General features: G+C 38.4%; 1 protein-coding gene across 9 annotated transcripts in view; it reads left to right on the top strand.

Annotated features, from left to right (window-relative positions):
* The window catches only part of ADAMTS20 (ADAM metallopeptidase with thrombospondin type 1 motif 20), a 210,223-nt gene that overhangs the window by 30,677 nt on the left and 155,063 nt on the right, over nucleotides 1–24,483 (top strand). For 8 of the 9 annotated variants that reach the window (XR_014845094.1, XM_085024338.1, XM_085024337.1 and 5 more), the window contains 2 exon segments: nucleotides 418–779; nucleotides 21,245–21,407. Coding sequence is in view for 4 of the 9 variants with exons in the window: in XM_085024338.1 (XP_084880464.1) it covers nucleotides 418–779; nucleotides 21,245–21,407 (525 nt within the window). In the remaining 5 variants the exon portion in view is untranslated. 9 annotated transcript variants of the gene reach the window in all.

Below are 24,483 nucleotides of genomic sequence, written 5' to 3'. Positions count from 1 at the left end.
TGGGATTGGAGGAATCGCGCGCTCGGGGGACAAGTCTCCCTCCGCGGACCACGCGGTGGGGACGCCTGGGGCAGCGTGGCGTGGGCGCCCGCGGGGCACGAGTTGGCGGCAATGGACAGAAGAGGGATGCGGGAAGGAGGTGGTTGCTGAGGGCCTTGAGTGGCAGGGTCCCTGCTTGGGGAGGATGGAGCGAGTCGTGGGTGTGGGAAAGCAGGCAGACACACTCACAGAGCTCACGTGTGTGTGTGTGTGTATGTGCGCGCGGGCGCGCTAGCGTGTGTCCATTTGTCGCACTCTGCCCAAGGGTCTGGGGACCCAAGGCCTCGGCCCTTTGGCGGGGACGTTTGGTTGAAGACGTTCGGGTCTGGGGAGTTGGAAACCGGTGGGGGCTCAACGGCCTTATCTCTGTGGTTGCAGAAGCCCTGGTGAGGACACTGGCCTCCTACGAAGTGGTGACCCCCGCGCGGGTCAATGAGTTTGGCGAAGTGTTCCCGCAGAGCCACCACTTCAGCCGGAGGAAGCGCAGCTCTGAGGCGCCGGAGCCCACGCCGTTCAGGACCCACTACCGAATCCGCGCCTATGGGCAGCTCTTCCAGCTGAACCTGAGCGCCGATGCGGCCTTCCTGGCTGCTGGCTACACCGAGGTGCACTTGGGAGCCCCTGCGCGCCAGGCGGAGGATCGAAGCGCGGTACCCCCAGACCTGCGCCACTGCTTCTACCGAGGCCAGGTCAATGCTCGGGAGGATAACACAGCCGTCTTCAGCATCTGTGGAGGCCTGGTAAGCACCCTCCGGCCTCTTGGCATTTTCTTGGGATCCAGCCTCGCTCATTCAGGGAGCCGGGCATTGGGTTTTCCTGAGTGGGCGGTTGGCGACCCAAGAGATCAGAGTGGACCGTCAGAGGGATTAACACCAAGGTGAACCCAAACCAGAGGCCACTCCGTGCGGTGGCCAGAGGGCTTTGAAAGATCAGCATTTTCTCCCTGCTGGGCAAAGTTGACCCTTCTGTGCAAAGCTAAGAGGCTCTTGAAAGTGTCAGATGCTGAGCAAGTCAAGGAGGCAGGGCATGGCCCTCTGCTACACGTGAAGTGTGGATTCTAGCAGAAGGGCAAGGTCTTTCAATCAGACACACCCATTCTGGACCATGTATTGAGGCAAACTCCTCTCAATTTACTTAAAGTTGTTCCTTGAATTTAGAATGATGGGAGAAAAAGAGAATGAATATACGTAAAATGAAAATGTTAGAGAAAGAAGATTTTTGTTTTTGTTTTTGTTATTTTTTTTGCTAGTCTGGGGATGGCCTTTCATCTCTGAAGTACAGGCAGGGAAGAGGTTGAATCTGCCTGTTTAAAATGCATTGCACTTAAAAATATAGAGCATCTACAAAGATCCTGTACTTGCAAATGAGAAATGACCATTAGAGTGACAAGAGTGAAAGATGGGGATTTTGCAAAAACCTCATTGCAGAGAGAGGAAATGATATTTTATGTGTTTTATTTCTCTTCCTCTAAAATAGAGGTTTTAATTTATTTTTTCTTTTTGCAATGAACTTTTCAGCATTCTAGGGGAAACCCTGGACCTCTTCTCCAGCATAATTTTAAATGTGTAAAATAATATATATGTTATTTGATTGGCTTCCTTTAAAATACTAATAGTAATCAAAATGTTACAAGTATTAGAATTTGTGGTGTCACAAGACATCGTAGTTTATTAATGCATTAAGTAATATCCCTTGGGGAGGGGTCTGCTTACTTCTATATTTTGCAGTGGTAATGAGTGTAAACATCCAGATAATTTTGTATCACATTTGAGTTGAAATAGCTATTATTTTATTGCTAACAAAGTCACAGTGTTTTTGGTGACCGTGGTTTTACCTACAATCATGATCGAAAGAACTATTAAGTATGAGAGGTTAGTGAAAATAAAGATGTAACCCTTTCCCATTCAAGTTCATGGAACCCCTGGCCGAGAACTCTTTTGTAACGACAGATGCCAACTCACTTCATCATTAACTCCTCTGGTAAATAAATACATGTTCAAGAAGAAACAACTAAGAATTCGGCTTTGGGGTTCTTTCCAAGTATTTTGGCTTTTGTTAGGCAAATTTAGAAGAGTTTCAGAACATCAACATTGTTTATTCCTTGATTAACTAAAAAAGTGATAGCAGTTCTCTCTAGGCCAAAAGTAATACTTCCTTTCAGGTTAATTGATAGGTCTTCCAGGGTGTGAGTATTGGTCATTACTAAGTAAATTTGGAAAGTCTGCACTTTTTCATGTTGTTATCTTGAGCTATCTATGTATATACAGATGGAATGCCTTGGAAAATTTTCTTTTCTTCTGTAGGTGAATGTAAAAATGCTTGCAACATCAGTATGGCAGAAACACTAATATTTACACAGCTATCTACACATCAAAGGAAAGAAAAAATATTCTCTTTTCTAGAACCTTTCAAAATGTTTAGTTTGTATAGAAAATCCTAGATTTACTGCCACAAATTTGTCATGGTTATTATGTTTTCTTGATTTAGAATTGAAGGTACGGAAAAAAAAAAATCCAGATGGGAAGCATTATTAGGAGTGATATTTCTGCTCATGTTGATTCATAATGTTTTACTCAGTATTCCCTTTTTGAAATCAGAAAACAATTAAAAATGTGTGTAAATCTTAACAGGAATTCATCCTTTCCGATCACTGTGTCAATTTGGATATAATTGTCTAGTTATCATGCACTATTAATATGATTAATTGAACTTTGCTTTTGATAGACTTAGTGATATTATGAGAGTTGAATTTGATTGACATCTAAAAACTTATTTTTGTACCTGTGTAATTCAGCTTTATCTCACTTGCTTTGTGTCTGCAAAGCTTCCTGGAGAACATCAGTCATGGCAGAGATAGAAAATTCCCAGTAATACCATAAATAACCAGAGGTATCAGGATCTAAAAATCTTTTAGAAGTGTGATCATAGCCAATTATAAGTCTAAATCACCAATGAAATTAATGACATTTCTTTGATTTTTCTTACTTTTGATATTGGCACTATAACAAATAATACCTATATATTTATGATTGTTTTATTTCTATCTCAGCTCTATGATTAACACCCTTGAGAACAGAAGTTTCATCAAATAGCAGAACTTCTGGTTGGTTTTAGAGTCCATTAGTTATTAGTGCAGATTCCTCTTTTTAGTCTCAGATTAGTCTTTAGATCCAGATAAAGTTGTGTTACCCACAGCCTGGATCAGCTGAGCTTTTGCAGATCCACCATGATACAATGCCCCGATGTCAATCATGCTAACCTCCAGCCCTGCTCCTGCTTCCCATCTTGTCTCTGTGACTTGGCACGTGCAGCTGTAATGATCCAGCTTTGATCTGTGTCCATCCACTCAACACTAACGTTGAGATTTACTGAAGGATTTTTAGAGCCAGTCTCATGGAAGTTCTCTTTTTCTAGTTGTTCTTTGCTTTGAGTTTTGCTTTTAATCATGAATAGATGTTGTATTTAATCAAATGCTTTTCTTGAATATATTGAATGAGTGTGTGATTTCCTCATTTTTTTTTTTTTCCTGTTAATGTTCATTGCCTTCCGTGTTTGGGGGAGTCAGGCAGATGTTGACCATTGATGAAAACTGAACTCATACAGGGCCATAAAGTGTTCTGAGGCCTTTGTATTGTGTGCTAGGAAGATGGGGGAATTGTATCGTCCTCCAGTTCCTCTAGGCTTTGACATCTTTTGTGCCTTAGTCTCTGCATTTTTCTGGCACCAGTGGCTGAATCCTGGGTCTGAGAATTTGTGGTTTTTCTTTGCTTGATTGGGGTTCACTGCCTCCTTCTCTCCTGAGCTCTCTCTGGTGCTGCCTATCCCTCTGAGTTCTGGCGGCAACACCTGTTTGACTTCTGGTCTGGCTGATGCATTGTGCAGCCCTCAGCACAGGGTCACTCAACTCCTGCTGCAGTGCCCTCCCCATGTAAGGTGTTGTGGTGATGCGAAATCACACTGGCAGTAGTAATCGTCCAAACCCCTGTAAGGGTCTGAGATGCTCCATGGCACACATAAGTCAAGGGGAACTTGCTTCCTCCCTTTGACAAACTCTGCCACACCTCTCAATTCAGTGTGTGTGTGGGGGGACTCGGGGGAGCTTTCAGAGGTCCCTTCTCTGAATCCCATTGAAGCTGAAGCACTTCTCTTGACAGTCCTCCTAAACCTTCTAATATGCCTTCTGTCTCTAGGACCTTAACTCAGTGAAGTCAGGGCACGTGCATCTTGCCAACAGTTTCCCGTTGCCTCCAGTGCTCTTTTCCTCCCCCAATCCAATGAGTTCCCCTTTCACATCTCATTCAGTTGACCTGTTTCTCTTCCATTTTCCCACTTGATGTAGCATCCATCCTTCCATTTCTGATGGATTCTGAGGACTGTAACTGTTAGAGGAAGGGACTACAAAGCATAATATTTTCTAAATATTTCTGTACATACAACAATTAAAATAAATTGACACCACAACGTGTTTATTGGTTCCATGTAGTTGCCCATGTTGCATTAACCTCAAACATATGAATTAACATTTTAACGTCTATACGGTTAGTTTCTTCCTTCTAGAATCTTAGTGTTTACATGTTTTTCTCTCTCACGAAACCACTGAATCATAACTTGTATTGTTTAGTTTCTAAGTGCTTTGGGCCCATGAACCAGAAGGGGCTAAGAGTCTGCCAGAAATTTTCTTTGTTTCATGTGGGTATAAATTTTGCTTTTCTAATCTTTCCTTCCCTATAATTTTTCTTTCTAGGAAATGTAAGTATTTATCACATAATTCACATATTTCTGATTATTTCAAATATTTCTGATTATTTATTTTTACATTTCTAAAATCTACAGGAGAGATGAAGATAGAACCAAATCATAAAATTACTTATAAGTGATGTAATGACAAGTCGAACTGTTCTTAGTCCATTGATAAACTACCACAGAATATAGAATTATCAGGCCTTATTATTCCTCTATTCAACTCTAAACTTTGTTTTTATGGTCAAATTCTCTATCTTCTCATAAGGTTAATACACTCTTGCCAAAGTAGAGGTTGATATTTCATAAGTTGTAATATTTTGGGCATGTACTTGTGAGGATAGCCTGTGTAAATGGTACAGAGGCTATTCCCCACAACCCCCATGCCTCTATGAGCTCTCTTGCATCACCTGGTGGGTTCCCTTTTTCCAAAGGCCCTCGGGGACTAACCTGACTGCCTAGACAATTAACTTCACTGTTTCTTGGTGGGATTTGAAGCAATGCAGTCTTTTTGGTTGAAAGAAACAGTTTCCAGATGTCATAAGACCAGACATTGCATCTGGTTTATACAGTATTCTCACGGAGTAGCTTGCAGGGGCGGTGTGTACTTTTTTGAAGTTTTTCCTATGAACCATTCTGCAGCATGTCAGACACTAATGCCCTCTGATGACTGGGCATTGAGGGGCTCTAGCAACTTCTGGTTCAAACAGGAAGTAACTGTATGGAAACTATCAATAGCGTCTTCACTGGTTTTTGTCTTCTTGGGAAACTTGAGTTTTATTTTCTAAACTTTACTATTTGCCTGGAAGTCCTGTAGCCTCACATCATTACACATAGCATTCTGTATTCATATGTTTTTGTTTGAAAAATTCATAAGGGTCCCTTTTAGTTATTCCTCTACTCAGTTAAGTCCTCAAACAACACTAGGGAGAATTTTTTATGCCTCTATATTTAACACTGGAGTGTTAGCTTAGGTCCTCCAAGAAGCAGATGGCAAGATGGGATTAAACATGTAGAAAGTTTGTTTAGGGGTAGTGCCTGTGTTAGGGAAAAAGGAGAGAGCAGGTGAAGAGAGGATGAAAATGTTGGATGGAAGCATCTTAGACTGCTGGGCAGTCTAAACAAGGTTCAGCAGAGCCCATCTCAAGCCACATTTACCTGGGAGAAGGGACCCTTGCCTCACAGAATGAATTTCCTCTTCATATCCTTGTCACACTCAGTTACTGGCTGGAATAGTACCTAGGAGATATGCCTGGGGCACAAACAAACTGATGGATTTCAAAGCCCAAAGTTAGGGCCCTTGGCCAGTTGTGCTCAGCATTCTCAGGCCCATCACACAGTGCAACTAGACAAACATACACACTTAATGAAAATAGTCTGTGAAATGCCATTAACAGAGGAGCACAAAGAATGCTGGGTGAATTTTGAGAAAGAAGTGAGTATGAGTGGCATGAGACCTGGGCTGGAGGAGGCTTCTCAACTGGACTTTCAGAGATGCATGGACATAAGGAGCTTGAAAATTCAGTGCGTCTCTACAGGTGAAGATAGGTTGGATTGGGGGGTGAGGGTGAAAGGTAAGATTGAAGTCAGATTAAGGCCTGGAAGGCATCGTGAAGGAGTGAGGGCCTATACTTTCGACCGTAGGTTATTTTGATGCGTTAGGAGGGGTCTCTCCTTATGCAGCATTGTGAAGTGTGCAGGGGAGGCAGGGGGCCACGGAGGAGACCACTGTTACATCAAGGAAGCCCATTGTATGGGTGAAGAGGAGGAGCTGCTTGAAGTAATGTGGTTGCAGTGGCAGCCTATGGAAAGTGCACTCTGTTGACGAGTGGTTCTCAATTGGGGGCAGTTTTGTCCCTCAAAGGATATTTGACAAGTGTCTAGGGACTCTTTTGTTTCATTTTTCTTTTCTTTCTTTCTCTTTTTCTTTCTTTTTTTTTTTTCTTTTTGGCTGCATCCATGGCATGAGGAAGTTTTGGGGCCAGGGATTGAACCCATGTCACAGCAGCCACCCAAACTACTGCAATGACAATGCCAGATCCGTAACCTGTTGCACCATGAAGGAACTCCTGAGGACTCTTTTGGCATTCATAGGGGTCAGGGGAAGCTACTGGAATCTAGTAGGTAGAGACCAGGGATGTTGCTAAACATTCCGTGATGCACGCAACAGCCTCCTACAACAAAGAATTATCAAGATGTCAATAGTACTGAAGTTAAACAGCCTTGTAGGAGACCCATTAGACTTTTGGACCAGAAGAAAATAGGACTAAAATATTTCTGATGACTCTGACTTAAATGACTGAGTGAACCTATAGACATTAACCAGGAATGTTAATAACAGGGGGAGGTGCCAAGAAAGAGATACTTATTCTAGAAACATATGTTTGATTCTGTCATAGGTTTACTTTAGTCTTTCATAATTGAATTTATATTTATTTTTCTCTTTGTCTAGAATGTTCTTTCCTATAAACTCCTACGCATCTTTCCAAATCCATTCAGAGCCTTGCTTTCTTTGCCTTGATCTCTTCCAGAGAGAGCTGACCACTCTACCTTTATTCCACCACTAGACTTTTGATGTATCATAGACTGAATTGTGATTAATTGTTCACATTTCTATCATTTATAGATTTTAAGGAAGGGAATGATAGTTGTACTTACTTTAGCACTCAATATGGCATACAGAAAGGCTCAATGCATGTATGAATGAGCTAAAGCAAGTTTTACCAATATGTTTCATATAATTAGGCTAGCTGTTCTCTAGAATTCAATGCAAATTCAAGGACATTATTTTATGAATTTTAGTTGAAGTATTGAATATATTTAAAAGATTTTGTATAGATTAAATCTTTTTCAGATATCTATGTGCTCCATTTATTACTTCGTTTACACTGTATCCTTGTTACTTGTTTTTATTTCTGTTTAGCTTATCACTGCTGTTTTTGTAAAATAATTTTAATAAAGCTGATTCATATTAATGTTCAGAGGAAGAAACAGATCATTCTATTTCAACAAATACTTATCAGTTATTCATTATGTACAAGCCACTGTTAGATAATGCTGGTATAATAATGTCCTTACCACAGCATTAAATCTATAATTAAAAGTATTCATGAGCTACATAACTGCTTTATTGCCAGACTGATCACGTGGAGAAGGCATACCAACTCTTGACTGTCCCAGTCCAAATGTGACACACACCACTTCCATTACATTTTATTGATGAAAACTAGTTGCCTGGCTCTGCCTAGACGCAAAGGGCCAGAAAAGGAGGGCAGTGTTATGCCCCGGAGGAAGAGGAGAGTAGATTACTTGTGATCACCAACAGCTTTTGACCATAAGTTTTCCTATTCACCAAATATCCCATTGCTCTTCTCTTCCTGTACGTCAAACATGCTCATCTTGTCTACAAGGAGAGAACCCTGCAGGGGCACTGTTCCTGCTCATGTCCAGGATATCTGAGTAATGCAGATAAAGTCCAGAAATGATTCTTTGTGGTTAATGATGAATGAATTAACAGGCTGATTATCTGCACCTCCCCAACCCAATATACAGCATGACTACGATCCTCATCTTCTTGCAGAAAGAGGAGGGGTACCTAGTAGTCTCTGATTTATAGCAGCTTTGGAACTTCTTCTGGGAAGGATTGTGGGGACTGACTACCCCAGCAGGAGAGTTCTTGATTGCTCTCCTTGATTCATCTTTCTGGGAAGTCCAGTCCCCAGGACCCTGATTCTGCTCTCTGGGAGGGTCTTGCCTCGCCTCTTCCATGACTACATCTGATATAGATTCTGGGGAGCATGTTGTCTTGGGGGAGAGGAGGAAGCATCAAGAATGCTGGCATCATTCTGAGGCTCTGTAGGTTATTCAGCAAAAGCAGTCAAGGCTTCTTTAGTCCAGGCTCATGTTTCTCTGATGATATAATCTCTCCAAAACTTAGTTGACTTCTGGTGACAGATCAAGTTTTGATAATTGCTTCAAGTTAGTTTCCTCTGATAGTTCATAAGGGAATTTATGTTAAATCTGTGAATGGCAAGACTCTTCTATGAGGAAAAACAAAATATCAGATTCTCATCTTACTGGTAAACAGGATTCAAACCAATTTTAACTGTGTTAAAGCAGTAAAACAAAATTATAACGTAATCTTTAGGAAAAAATACAGAGAGAGGCATAACAAGTGAAAAAGTTACTATTTGCCTAAATAATAATGGAAGGGTATAATATGTCAAAATAACTATAAAGAAATTAAAAGAGAAACCAGGAAACTATATGCTGTAAATAGGACAGATGGTTGGGCAGGTGTATGGTATGTGTCCCTCTAGATATTATATATGTCTTTGTTGAGTGATTGCTTTATCACATTTTGACAATCTATCATGAGTATTGTTCCCTTGTATACCTACAGAATAGTTCTTAATGATTTTTTTTCATTTTTTAAAGTGTTATTGAAGTATAGTTGACTTACACTGCTCTGCAACAAAATGATTCAGTTATGATGTACACACATCTATTCTCTTTCAGATTATTTTCCCATGAAGATTATCACAGAATATTGGGTAGAGTTCCCTTTGCTATAAAGCAGGTCTCCATTGGTCAGTCATTCCATATATCTTAGTGTGCATATGCCAATATCAACCCTCCATTCCATCCCCCTCTCCCACCTGTCTCCCTTGGTAACCTTAAGTCTTTTTTTCAAAGTCTATGAGTATGTTTCTGTTTGGCAAATAAGTTCATTCGTATCCTTTTTTTTAGATTCCACATATTCATGTGATGTTCGTCTTTCACTTTCTGACTAACTTCACTTAGTATGATAATTTCTGGGTCCATCCATACCTGCAAATGGCATCATTTCATTCTTTTTTTTAATGAATGAGTAATATTCTATTGTATATATGAACCATGTCTTCTTTACCCATTCTTCTGTCAATGGAAATTTAGGTTGTTTCCATGTCTGGGCTATTGAAATAGTGCTGCAGTGAACATTGGGGTGCATATATCTTTTTGGATTACGGTTTTGTTCAGATAGATGCCCAGGAATGGGACTGCTGGATCATATGGTAGTTCTATTTTTAGTTTTTTAAGGAACCTCCATACTGTTCTCCATGGTGGTTATACCAATTTACATTCGCACTAACAGTGTAAGAGGGTTTGCTTTTTTCTACACCCTCTGCAGCATTTATTGTTTGCACACTTCTTAATGATGGCCATCCTGGCTGGTGTAAGGTGGAACTTCACAGTAGTTTTTATTTGCATTTCTCTAATAATTAACAATGTTAAACGTCTTTTCATGCTTGTTGGCCATCTGTATGTCTCTTGTGGAGAAATGTCTATATAGAGCTGCTCATTATTTTATTGGCTTATTTGTTTTTGTGATATTGAGCTGCTTGAGTTGTTGATATATTTTGGAGATTAACCCCTTGTCCGTCACTTCATTTTATTTATTTATTTATTTATTTACTTATTTTTATTTCCCCAACACAATTTTCTTTCCCACTGTACGGCATGGGGACTCAGTTACACACACATGTATACATTGTTTTTTCTCCCATTATCATGCTCTGTCATAAGAAACTAGACATAGTTCTCAACGCTACACAGCAGGATCTCATTGTTAATCCATTCCAAAAGCAATAGTTTGCATCCATTAACCCCAAGCTCCCAATCCATCCCACTCCCTCCCCTCTCCTTCTCCCCAGGCAACCACAAGTCTATTCTCCAAGTCCATGATTTTCTTTTCTGTGGAAAGGTTCATTTGTGCTGTATGTTAGATATCAGATATAAGTGATACCATATGGTATTTGTCTTTCTCTTTCTGACTTACTTCACTCAGGATGAGAGTCTCTAGTTCCACATTGCTGCAGATGGCATTATTTTGTTCTTTTTTATGGCTGTGTAGTATTCCATTGTGTATATATAACACATCTTCCTAATCTAATCATCTGTAGATGGACATTTGGGTTGTTTCCATGTCTTGGCTATTGTGAATAGAGCTGCAGTGAACATGTGGGTGCATGTGTCTTTTTCAAGGAAAGTTTTGTCTGGACATATGCCCAAGAGTGGGATTGCTGGGTCATATGGTAGTTCTATGCATAGTTTTCTAAGGTACCTCCATACTGTTCTCCATAGTGGTTGTACCAGCTTACATTCCCACCAACAGTGCAGGAGGGTTCCCTTTTCTCCACACCCCCCCAGCATTTGTTATTTGTGGCCTTATTAATGATGGCCCTTCTGGCTGGTGTGAGGTGGTATCTCATGGTAGTTTTGATTTGCATTTCTCTAATAATCAGTGATGTTGAGCATTTTTGCATGTGCTTGTTGGCCATCTGTATATCTTCCTTGGAGAAATGTCTATTCAGGTCTTTTCCCCATTTTTCAGTTGGGTTATTGGCTTTTTTGCTGTTGAGTTGTGTAAGTTGTTTGTATATTTTAGAGATTAAGCCCTTATCAGTTGCATTGTTTGAAACTATTTTCTCTCATTCTGTAAGATTCTTTTTGTTTTCTTTTTGGTTTCCTTTGCTGTGCAAAGGTTATCAGTTTGATTAGGTCCCATTGGTTTATTTTTGCTTTTATTTCTATTGCTTTGGGAGACTGACCTGAGAACACATTTGTGAGGTTGATATCGGAGAATATTTTACCTATATTCTCTTCCAGGAGTTTGATGGTGTCTTGTCTTATATTTAAGTCTTTCAGCCATTTTGAGTTTATTTTTGTGCATGGTGTGAGGGTGTGTTCTGGTTTCATTGATTTGTGTGCAGCTGTCCAGGTTTCCTAGCAATGCTTGCTGAAAAGACTTTTTCCCATTTTATGTTCTTGCCTCCTTTGTCAAAGATTAATTCACCATAGCTGTCAGGGTTTATTTCTGCATTCTCTATTCTGTTCCATTGGTCTGTCTGTCTGTTTTGGTACTAGTACCACACTGTCTTGATGACTGCTGCTTTGTAATATTGCTTAGCCACAGTCGTCGCTTCATTTTAGTAAGAGGATGGAGAAGCTGGCTTAAGAACGAATACTCAGACCCCACAAGAATGTGGCCCTTTCTTTGACAGCTCTGTGCACTTTTAGCGAGTTCATATGACTTCAAACCATCTCTGTGCCTTCAGGAAGAGAAATGTTATAGAATTTACTCCTTGTAGTGATGTTGCTGGGACATTACTTGTGTAGCTGAGATATTTGACTTCATAAATCTTGGGTAGGTGAGTCCTGAGTCTGTCTCGTTATCTTGATCCTCATGGGCAAGGACGTGATGGGAGAGTAGAGTCTGTTTAGGTGAGTGTCAGCAGTGTTTCTGCTCACATTTACACTGGTGATTTGTAGTTGTCCTATGGAATGGGCAATAAAGAATGCTGCTGGAGAGGGGACCACTTATCTTTTCAAAAACTTTACAATGACTCTTCTGCTTTAGGCTTCTGGAGCCAATTCCATTTTCTTCACATCACTGATTCATTCATTCACTATATGCTTATGTATGATATCCTATTTCCTAGGCACGGTCAGTGCTGTTACAATGAGAAATTGGCAGGAGAAAAAATCTTTTACCTTGAACAGAGTACCCCATATAAAAATGAATCTCAGAGTTAGTCTTCCTGATCTTTTATTACATAATACTTATGAAAAAGATGGCCATAACATCTGTGTTTTTAGTGGAGAATTTTTCATCCTATTGTCAAAATATACTCAACTTCAAAACAGTTATTAGAGTTCTACTGTGGCATAGAGTTAAGGATCTGGCATTGTCACTGCTGTGACTTAGGTCGCTGCTGTAGTGTGGGTTCCATCCCCAGCCTGAGAACTTTCACATGCCATAGGTGTGGCCAAAAAATGAAAACAAAAACAGAGCCAACAACAAGACAGTTATTGACATCATTTTTACACACATTGCCTTTTTCAGGAAATTAGGTAGGTGGAATTAGTTCTGTTTTGTTTTACAAGTCATGGAACTGAGGTTTGAAATATGAAGTAGCTTGCCCAAGATTCCATGAGTGCAAACGTAGGATGCCTACTCAGGCTTTCTTATTATAAATGGTGTCAAACTTATTCTCATATGACTTATGATTAAAGATTGAAAAACTAAACATTTTCATCTTCATGGTAGTAATTACCAGTGATCCATTCCTTAAATGACAAGCCAATTTTATTAATAGTTGGGAGCAATTTGTTACTAAAATAAATTCGCAGTATTGGCAGTAATTGTCTTGTTCAATAGTATCTAAGTTTGGACTAGTTCCCTAGTTACCAGTGTTGCTAGTTGCTAATGTGATAACTGTAAAATGTGATTTGGAAAAAGAGTCCTAAATGGTTTATATTTTGTGCCTGTTGTTTTTACCCTTTAATAGAATCTCAGAGTGCATTATTATTTGTAGCTACAGTGCATGTATTTGCCATGTATTTAGAAATAAATATATATATATATATGAATTCATGTCACGATGCTGAAATAAGAACATTTTGGAAAAACAATTATATGAAAACCCTCTAAATATAAAAATTTTGGGCCTATGAGATTAAATTGGAACCAGTTATATAATCACTTACTGCCTTTCAAAACACCTTGGCAAACAGAAGATCATTGCTCCATGTAATCAGGAACCCCTCGCCCAAGTGAAAACTAGTTATGCTGCATTTAATGGTTGTCAAAAGAAAGAGTTTGGAATTTGATTGGCATTTCTCTTGAATCAAATTGCAGTGCCCCTCAGCAGATAGGTTACTAAAAATATGGCATGATCTAAATATAATTCTATGAACCACCTGTTTTGTTAATTCCTCCAATGCCTTACCAGGTTCCTTTCCAAGTTGGAAAAAGATTATGTGCTTCCTTAGGAGCCTTGAGGCAAAGCTTTAATATTTTTATTATTTGAACAGAAATTCCTCTGCAATAGGGTAGCTTGTACAAAAATCGATGGAAGCAAAATACTTTTAAGTCCTTCATTGATGTATATGGGCAAACCCCTTGGAAAACAAATTATTGTTTCTTAGAACTTACTAGTTTATAGCATGGCGTTTTGTTGAAGGAAAGGCCTTTGAGTTACAGGAAAGACAATATTATTTGCAGGCTAAAGGGTTCTAGCATGACTCAAAAGGAGGTGCTGATGGACTCTGGATACCACTATGTTCACCTTTCACATGAGACTGCAGGTTGGACCCATGTGTGGGTTTATTGCAACATTATCTTTGAAGTACCTCATCGTTAGATTTTGATTCAAAAGGAATATAAAATAAATTTCCAAGGTATAGATATTTTAAGTCTTTTTTTTTTTTTTGGGAAAAGTGTGCCATTGTTCAAAATAGTTTTGTGATGAGTACTAAGCTGCCTCATGTCTATTTGTATCTTTTACCAGCATATGATCACATTTCCCCTCTTCAGCATGCTTTTTAAAAAAGGCAGTAAGTGATTTTCTTCCATGGGTCCATTTGCTCAGGTTTCAAAAATAGTCTTTGTTACTTCTAAGTAGAGTTAATCATTTTTCTGGGGAGGCAAAGAAAGCTGGAATTTTAGTATATGTTGAAAATAAGTGACTTGTAGTTGTTTTTGGAAAATAAGTACTGGTAGAATTAATGAAATATGCTAAAGTATAGTGTACTAGAAAACTGTGCAAGAAATAGATGGATTCTTTATACACAGCTTTTCTGTTTTATAGACTAGGATATCAGTATATCCGATGGAATTTCCTTCATTTTTAAGCCTTTTAAAAATGTGTAATCTTGGGGAGTTCCCGTTGTGGCTCAGTGGTAGCAAACCTGACTGGTATCCGTGAGGATGTGGGTTCGATCCCTGGCCTTGCTTAGTGGGTTAAGGATCCGGTGTTGCCATGAGCTGTGGCATAGGTCACAGATGTGGCTTGGATCTGGCATTGCTGTGGCTGTGATGTAGGTTGGAGGCTACAGCTCTGATTCGATCCCTAGCCTGGAAACCTCCATATGCTCCAGGTGCGGCCCTAAAAAGACAAAAAAAAAAGAGAAAAAAGTATAATCCTGGAGTTCCTGCTGTGACACAGTGGGTTAAGTATCCAGCATTGGCTCTGTGGTGGCATGTGTTAGATCCCTGGCCCAGTGTAGTGGGTTAAGGATCTGGCGGTTCTGCAACTGTTATGTAGGTTGCAGCTCTGGCTCAAGTTTGATCCTTGGCCAGGGAACTCCCATATGCTTCCGGAGCAGCAAAAAAAAAAAAAAAAAAAAAAAAAAAAAAGTAATTGTAATATATTAGCACATTATGTAATTAAGAATGCCTAAACATTTTATTTTTCATCATTGAAAGGAAACAAAAATTCATGTAACTATATCTCAGACAAGTCCCTAAACTACCATAACTTAAGAATATTAGAGAAAAAAGATAAAGAATTACTCAAGGGTATATGGGGGAAAAAATCAGGTATTCTATTATGTTACAAAAATGTTTGTTTCTACAGATATGTCTTAAGTGCCTGCTGTATCTCAGGTAACGTCTTAGATTTTGGAACTATGAAAATAGTGATGGCCTTTCGGGAGATGTCGATGTGGTAATAATTGCGAATGTAAAGAGGAATTTATGACTAGCATTGCCATAATCATTTAAAATGGCTTTAAGTGATTACAGTTAAAATAGTGATTTAAATGTGCTATTTGCATAAATTTAAAGCTACGCTTTCAAAGTTATTGTCCCTAAATAATTTAAAGAGGATTATAATTAAGACATGGAAATGAAGCCTCATTTACTAAAATGGTGCTTCTCATAGTGTTCCTAATTCGGTCATTCATTTCTGATTGGTTCTTCACAGACATTTTCTATGTGGAAAATTGCCAAGTTTCGCATGAAGATAAGTCTGTATCTGTGTATTCAGAGGCGTGATGAGTGCTTTTCAGGGTCAAGCATAAGGAGTGCAGCCCGCCGCTGCCTGTGCAGCTTAGCCTGGCCGTCTGCTGCATGTCCCCTCCTTGGCAAAGCTTCAGCCTCACTGTTCTCTGTCACTTGAACCTGCCAAGCTTTTCCCTGTCACTGGGCCTTTCAGTCACTGCTCTTCTGTTTGCAGTTTTCCATGGCTACCTCCTCACTATTCTAGCCTCAGCCTAGAGTGTCTCCCCAGCTCACCCTCTGCGATTCTCTGTCTCCCTGCCCTACTTTATTTTCTCTCTTTCTTTCTTTTTCTTGATTGCACCTGTTATTTCCAGACCTAGTACATTTTTACTGTCCATCTTTACCCCTGTAAGTATGAATTCTTTGAAGGCAAAGATGTTATCACGGTCATCTATTTATCTCTAGCCCCCAGAACTGTGCCTGGTACCTAGGTGCTCCTTAAATATTAGTCACCTGTTTTGGAGGGTTTATCAAAATTGGCGTATGATCGCTAGTACAGCACATTGGGTTAAGGCATGAATTGTGGAGCCAGGCCAACTGGGTTCATATCTTGGTCCTGTCACTTACTAGGTGTGAGACTTGGACAAAGTACTTAACCTCTTTGTTTCTCCTTTGTCTAACCTGTAAAGTGGGGGTAATAAAAACTTACCTCAGAGTAATTGGTTGAAATAAATTATAAACATATGTGAATGAGGTCTGCTGTATACATTGGAGTTATCTATTACTATTATAAATGCTTGCCTTTGCTGATTCAGCCTCACCAAGGTAGAGAAACAGATCTGTCTGTAAAAGCTGACTGTTTGAAGAATTCTTTCTGCTCTCTTGACTATCAGTAGGTACACATTCTGTTTCTTTCATTTCTTACTGGATAAAGCATCCCTTGCTGTCTTAGCAGCTGCATAAAAGTATTCTTTAATCTTCTGAGGTGATTGCTTTGACTCTCGTTCTTTCTCCCACTTCTCTTCAACCTGTTGATAATTCACCCACAGAGCCCTTCTCAGAGTGTTTTCAAGTGCTGAAGATAAGATGCAAAATAAATTAGTTATAGTGAAATATAGTTATCAAGATATTAAATATAGCCATGTAAAATTTTACCTGCTAACACATTAAATAAGATCTAATAGCAGATCTGGAGTTCCTCCTCTGGCGCAGCGGGATTAATGATGTCTCTGCAGCGCCGGGATGCAGGTTTGATGCTGGCTGTGCACAGTGGATAGGTTAAAGGATCCAGCATTGCCATGGCTTCTGCATAGGTTGCATCTGAACCCTGGACGGGGAGCTCCATATGCCACAGGGTGGCCAAAAGATAAACAACACAAAACAAAATTAAAAAAGATCTAATGGCAGATCTAATAGCAGTCTTAGTATTATTGAGCATAAACAGAATTTTGAGATTTGAAACATCTTCCTGTGATTAAAATATCTGCTCTCCACTGGCAACGTCACTGGGCTTTTTTGCCTACATTCACAGTTGAAGGAAAAAAAAAATAGTAGTGTATTATAGATCCTGTTTTCCTGTTTTATATTTTGGTATAGTAATTGTATTGGAGGTCTTTCCATATCACTACATAAAATGTTTATTCTAAATTTCAGTTACACGTTAATGGCAATAAAGATACCTTTTTTTCCTCTCATCTGCTTAGGGTTTCTCCTGATTATAACATTCCTATATTCAAGGGTTCATATTCTATCTCTAACCTGTGTGTCTGGATTTGTCCTACTTCTGCTCAACATAAACTGAGTTTATAAAGAGTAGGAAATAATTGCTTTCATGGTTTAACAGATATATACGGTGCACCATGCCTGCTATGTGTCAGGTACATTAGGCAATGGAAATTCAGAGCTAGGTCTCTGTCAGATTCTTAATCCACTGAGCAAGGCCAGGGATTAAACCTGCATCATCACAGACACTATGTTGGGTTCTTAACTCTTTTAGCCACAATGGGAAATCCTGTTTATTCTTTTTTGCCTAAGACCACAGATATACCATCTTATGGCTGTACCACAGTTCATGTGAATATACTCTATCAATGGGTTTTTGAATTGGTTCTAATATTTTGCTATTAAAAACAGTACTATAGTTAATAACTATAATTACATTATCTCAACACTCGTGGAAATGTATAGAATCTGTAGGATAAATTTTCAAAAGGGGAATTTTTGTGTTAAAGGGCAATCACATTTGTAATTCCAATAGATAATTGCTAAATACTCTGCATTGTGACTGCACCAGTTAACATTTTCAACAGCAGTGTAGGAGAGTGCTTGCTTTTCCACAGACATGTTTGAAGTCTGTTATAAAACAGATAAGTCTGTTATTTTCTAGTGCTGCTACAGCTTTATTTAGAAAGTTTATATCATTGATCCTTTGGAGTTTATTCTGTGTGGAATGTATCCAAATTATTTTGTCCAGATGTCTACCCACATGTTGAAGTCTCTCAATTAAATATTCTTTCGTCATTGATTTGAGATGAGGTCTATACACTAACATGAAGTCCTGTGATTTAGGATATATTACATGTCTTTTTATTTAGTTCATTGGTCCGTTGGTCTCTCTTCTTTTGCCAGCATTGGAGTACTTAATGTGGCTTTATAATATTTTAATATCTTGTAGTTCTAGCCTCACTTCACTGTTTTCTTATCATTATCTTGGTTATTTTTATTTTTCTGTGTCTACTTCAAAAGCAGCTTGCATGTTAAAAAAAATCTCATAATATTTTTAAAAATTGAAATCTTGTTAAATGAGGAACATGGCAAGTGGTATTATCTGTTTTAGATCTCTTCCATGGTTCTCTAGGAGGGCTTTGGCATTTTACTGGGATATTACAAATTTGTTTTATTCCTGGGCATTTCCCCTTTTTACTTGTAAATCAGGTTGCTTCTTCCATAATATCTTCTAATTGTTTTTCATACATATGAACATAGTCGAAGCCTGTGTATTTTCTCACTGAATTCACTTAGTTTTTATAGTTGTTTTTCAGTTAGTTCTTATTTATTAAGAGGTCTACTGATATCACCTATGAAGGTGACATTTTTTTAATCTCTTCCTTTCCAATTTTTTATGTTTCTAATCTTTTATCTAGTTCTGTTATCTAGTACAGGTGATACTGGGCATCATTGTATTCCTAATCAAAGTGGGATTGCCTTTCATATATCTTTGCTATGCGTGATGCTGTCTTTAGGCTGTGATAGTTTGTCTTATTAAGGGAGTATCTATTTATATTTTATTAATGTTTTAAAAAATCAAAAATGTTTGTTGAATTTTCTCAACATGTGATATTGTGTCAATTTCTGCTGTACAATGTAATAACCCAGTCATACACAGTCATGCACATATATATATATACATTCTTCTTCTCATATTTTCTTCCATCATGGTCTCTCCCAAAAGACTGGCTAAAGTTTTCTGTTATATACTCTAATATATTCTATATACTCTAATATAATATACTCTATATACTCTAATATATATATATACTCTAATATACTCTATTCTAATAAAAAATAAATAAACAACCTAAAAGGCATGTGATTTTATTCCTGTGTGTGTGATTACAATGAATTGAGATTCCCCATATTGAACTGTACTTACACTCTTATGAAAAACTCTACCAGTCATGTATTTTCACGTTTGTTAATACAATTTAGGACTTTTAGCTTGATATTCATAGTTGAGTTTGTCCTGTCTTTGTTTTGTTTTAATGCTTTCTTCACCAGGTTTTGCTATACATTGACACTAGCTTCATAAAATTAACTTGGATTTTCCCCCCATGTTTTGGAACAGCTCAAGTAAAAGTGGGATTATCTGCTCTTTCAAGGTTTGGTGGAATTCCTCTGTGAAATCATCAAGGCAAGGAGTTTTTGTGATGTAACTGTGACATCTTTTTCTATTGTTATGTAGAAAAAGGGTCTCTTTGGACTTTTACCCTTTGTGGAATCATTTTGGTAAATAATATTTTCCTAAAAAATTACCTCTATTGTAAATTCCCCCTCTTACTGTCTATTTTTGTGCTTTCCTAGGGCATTGGCATCGTGTAATCTTTCTTTTCCAACTGCCGTGCCATGATTTTCACCATAATTTAGGGTTTGTTACCCCTTTTCTGGCTCTAAGCCTCTGTCTTATAGCTACCAGTACTTTCTTGCTACCATCTGTAACAAACACACAGTGTCACTAGATTAAATTTTGTATCTTACAGTATTACGCATTCAGAATATGTTATCCAGTATCTACTATGTGGTAGGCATGACAAGCATGTAGAGAAAATTATAGACAAAGCTCCACTCTCATAGACTTATACTTTAGTTGTTGCTATCAACCAGGTAACAAATGTAAATAAAAATCTATCATGTAGTGATAAGACTTACAGTGAAAAGTGATCCTGGATAGTGGGGTAGACATAGGAGTCTGGGTAACATTTTAATAGAAGGTCATGAATGCTGAAACAAGTGATAGAGGGAGCCAGCAGGAAAAAGTGGTTTAGGCAGGTTTTGTAAGTGCAAAGGTCCTGAAGTGGGAGAATACTTGTCATGTTTAGGGAATAGCAAAGGCATCAGGAATGGAGCTCTATAATGAGCCAGGGTGGAGTGGGAGAAGGTGAGGTCAGAACTGTTGGTTGTCTGTGTACTGCATCGGGGGTGGGGGGTGGGGGGTGGAAAGGGGTGATCACTCAGGACACTGTAGACCATTGTAAGGAATTTGGATCTTTCACGGCATGATGTGAAAAATCATAGTACTTTTTTCTTTTTGTTTATTTATTTATTTTGTTTTGAGAGCAACATGATCTAGACCTAAGAAAAATTACTGTGCCTTCTCTGTAGAGACTATATAGAGCTGTAGATTTAGTTCAGGAAGGAGAGAAAGTTTATGTTAGATTATGGGTATTGTGGCAAAAATTCAGAGAGGTGGTTAGATTTCAGTTTATGCCTTGAAGGTTGGGCCATTTGGATTTGCACATGAATTGAATGTGGGATTTGAGAGAGAGCCAATCCTTGGTTTCTCTCTAAGGGTTTTTGGCCTAAGCAATCTGGATAGTATTGTTGCCATTTCCTAAAAGAGGGAGCGTTGAAGAAATAGCAGGCTTGGACTGAAATCATGTTTGGCTCTGGACATGTTAAGATTGAGAATGCTCCTGTTGACCTAAGTGGAGATGTCAAAAAGTAAGTTGCATGTTGGATTCTGGAATTCAGGAGACAGGGCTTTGTGAAAATGCTTCAGTGGCTCTCCATTGCTTATAAATTCTAAATAGCTAGTATTACATTCAGGATCTTTTATCTGAGCCCAACCTTCCCTTTAAGGCTTGTCTCACACCGTTATGTTGTACAAAGACCCAGCCAAAAAGGCTTTCTTACTTCTAGAATGTGCTAGGCTTGTGGCCATTTTATGCCATCGCCTATGGCATTCTTTATTACTGGACTGCATGTCATTTCAGCTCTATGTTTTGGAATACTATCCAGTCTCCCTGACTTTATATGTAAGAGGGAGAAGTGGGCCAGGAAAGGGAACTTTATGTTCAGTCAATGACATCTGGTGACGGAACTTCTGGCTGTCCTGCTTCTGTGTGCTCATTTTAACCCTTGGCACAGTGTGCTTTCTCTACTTAGTGATGGAAGAACATTAATTTTTATTTCCTTTATTTCCAGATGGGAACATTTAAAGCACATGATGGTGAATATTTCTTAGAACCTATCATGAAGGCAGATGGCAGTGAACATGATGAGGATCATAATAAGCCACATCTTATATACAGACAGGAAGTAAAGAGGAACTATTTTCTGCCGTCTCACAAGCCTTGTGAAGTTTCAGGTAAACTATGAAGTAAAATTGCAATACTATTTAAATCCTTTTTAGATTCCAATTTATATATTTTCCTTTAATATGGAGGTATATGATATTTTAAACAAATTTTCTTAACTGTAAATATCTGTTAGAACTTATCTGTAGGCAATTATGTTGTAGAATAAATTTAAATCCAAAATATTCAGTAGAGTATTCAGATAGTTTTCTGAGATGTTTTTTCCTCTCATTGTTTCTAGGGGTTAGGAGTTCTGACCACCTCACACAGTTGATATTCTGTGTATTACTTTATAGTTGGCCCTCCCTATATTCAGTTCTGCATCCATGGATTCAGCCAGCAACAGATCGTATAGTAGTGTAGTACAAATTTAGTTAAAAATAATAATAATAATAAGTGCACCATGTAATTCTAACCTGTGTTGTTCACTGTATAGGAGACACATAGCAGAGAATTGGAAACATTTTACTTTAATCTGTCAGTCACAGTAGTATGATTTTTCTCAGCAGGATTTTAGATAATTAAAAAAACTGAACCTATACGTTCCCTGGTGGCTCAGGGGATTAAGGATCTGGCACAGTCACTGTGGTAGCTCTGGTCACTGCTGTGGTGCAGCTTCAGTCCCTGGCCTGAGAATGTCCACATGTCACAGGCACTGCCAAAACCAAGCAAACAAACAACCTGAACCTAAGTGATAAGAACACGTTGCTCAATTTTGCATGTTTTAAAGTTTATATATAGGAAACATACTGCAGAGAGTTTTCTGGGACGTTTTTGCTCACATTGTTTCTGAGGTTCATCCATGTTGGTGAGAAAATTTCATTATCATTGCTGAGTATATTATATCACAATTCACATACCCATTTTCCTGTCCATGAGATTTTGGGTTAGTTGCAATTTTTCACTATTATCAACAATGCCGCTGTGAAAATTGTGTCCTCATCTCTTTTGTTTGAGTTTCTCTGGAGTATACACATAGATACCAGAGAGTTCCACCTTTGTTTTGAAAAGTGGTTTTATCAGTTTATACTTACTCCAGCAATATATATGAGAAGTATTTTTTCCTCTAAAATTCAGACTACTCAAGATTTATCATAAATTAGGATCCAGGAATTGGTGGATTCCTATAAAGTGTAAGTGTGTTGCTAGTAAAAGATGTGTACCTTGCATAGAAGTTGCATTAAGTGTTGTGTCCATATTTGTTCATGAATCTTCACCGTATCATTTTATGTCACTCCTTGAAGAATGGAGAAAAGCACCTGCAGTGATCATCAAAGTACAAAATCTAGACAAAAGAGTGGGATTAGAAAGGATTTATTTGAGATTGTAGGTGTCCCTAAACTATAGTTCCAAACACAGCAATGCCATCTGTTTGGGGATCTAATGATATGTAGGCCTTTGAAGGTTTTCCCTGGGAATGCACTTCTTAACCTTTGCTATTATAAGAGTGCCATTTTGGAGTGGTTCTCACTGTGTCTAAGGCCGTGTTTTAAATCTATTGACATAATAGATGCCTTTCTTATGCTTTTAATATGAACATAAGGGTTTCATTTTTATGGCTTCAAAGAAAACACAAATGGGTACAGCTCCATAATAGAATTCTACAGAAGGCAGCTTATGCTTGTTCTGATCTACCATTCAAGAGCAGCTTGTTTAATGAATTGTTTAGCTTCTTAAGAAGAAAGCCACCAAGTAGACACTCTGAATGCGTAAATGTTTCACATAATGATATGCAGGGTTTTGCATTCACAATCTGTGTTCATTATCAGAAAGAGAATGGTTCCAAAAAAGCCAGACCCTTTTGTTGAAAAAAAAAAAAACCAAAAAACTTATACTCAATTAGATTTATTATCAAAACTACAAATAACAAGCAGATAGAAAGGAATGGGATTTACTTCTCTTTTAACCACATATTTTCTCATTTATTTATTTAAAATATTCAAAGTAGTATCATTCTTTTCCATCCTTAAATTACCTACATTTTTAGGTGTAATTAACATACATATTTTAATCACTAAAAAGGTAATCAATTAATAGCCTAAGCAATTAGCCTCTAATCATCATCTTGTTAGTAAAAATGGAGAGTTGTATATGTAATTAGTAAAATGTTATCAAAGGCTTTTTTTCCCCTCCTTCCCCAGTTCATACATTGTTGTTCAGAAATACTTGCAGATTTTATATATTTTAAAGGTGAACCTTCTTCATTCAGGAGGGTCCTTCAGATAGGTAGGTCTAAAGATTTAGCACATGAACCAAAAGGATGAACTGGAAACTGAAAAGTCATCCCCCCATATTTTCTATTGATTTTAATTCATTATGGCCCCAAAAATATTGTAACTCATAGTGGCTTCAGCCTTGATGAATTAGATTAAGTTGTTTTTAAGGTCAGATTTTACCATGTGCCTTGGGGCCGTATGAATTATATTTGCTGGTCAAACCCAGCCACTGTGAATGCCAGATTCCCTGGTACCTTTGTCAGACACAGTATAAGCAAAATCCAGTGGAAATGACAAAAAAAAAAAAAAAAAAACTCATAAAAACCTCTGACATGAACAACCACATATACCACCACACATGAACAAAATTAAAACCCGAGAGGGAGGGAAGCCCTGAAAAAGATGGACAGGAAGGAGAAAAAGCTCTGCATCCTGTTAAGTGTAGTTCTGCCGTGGCTTATCCTTCAAGTGGATCTGAACTGGTCTCTGTTCCCCAGGGAACCCCATGAGCCTTGCTTTCTCTCTCCCATCACCTCTCTGTCCCTCTCTTCTTGGTGTCCTTCTCAGCTCAGGGTAGGAGCACAGAACATTTGTAGAGCAATGAAATGGAGGATTTGACGTGAGTGAAAAGGCAGTGTCTTTCAATGGGTTTTAGATAATATTGGCCAGCTTTTAAATTTCTGTGCTTTTCTGATTTTTTTCTAAATTTAGTCATTCTTACAGTACAGTCCCTAAGGTGTATAAAGGAGGGAACTGGGTGAGATTTCCATCTTTCCATTCAGCTTCTCAAAGCCCGGTGGATGGAAAAGAACACAAAAACAGGAAAACTGTAAAACTGAACCAAGGCTGCCCTACCTGTGTTAGGAGCAAT

This window comes from Sus scrofa, chromosome 5 (assembly GCF_054392235.1).
Source record: "Sus scrofa isolate SSC_HxYL_T2T_F1_AM1 chromosome 5, Sscrofa_HxYL_maternal_Yorkshire_Landrace_v2.0, whole genome shotgun sequence".
Lineage (NCBI taxonomy): Eukaryota > Metazoa > Chordata > Mammalia > Artiodactyla > Suidae > Sus > Sus scrofa.
The sequence above is the reverse complement of the archived record's forward strand: the minus strand, read 5'-3'. Positions and strand labels throughout refer to the sequence as shown.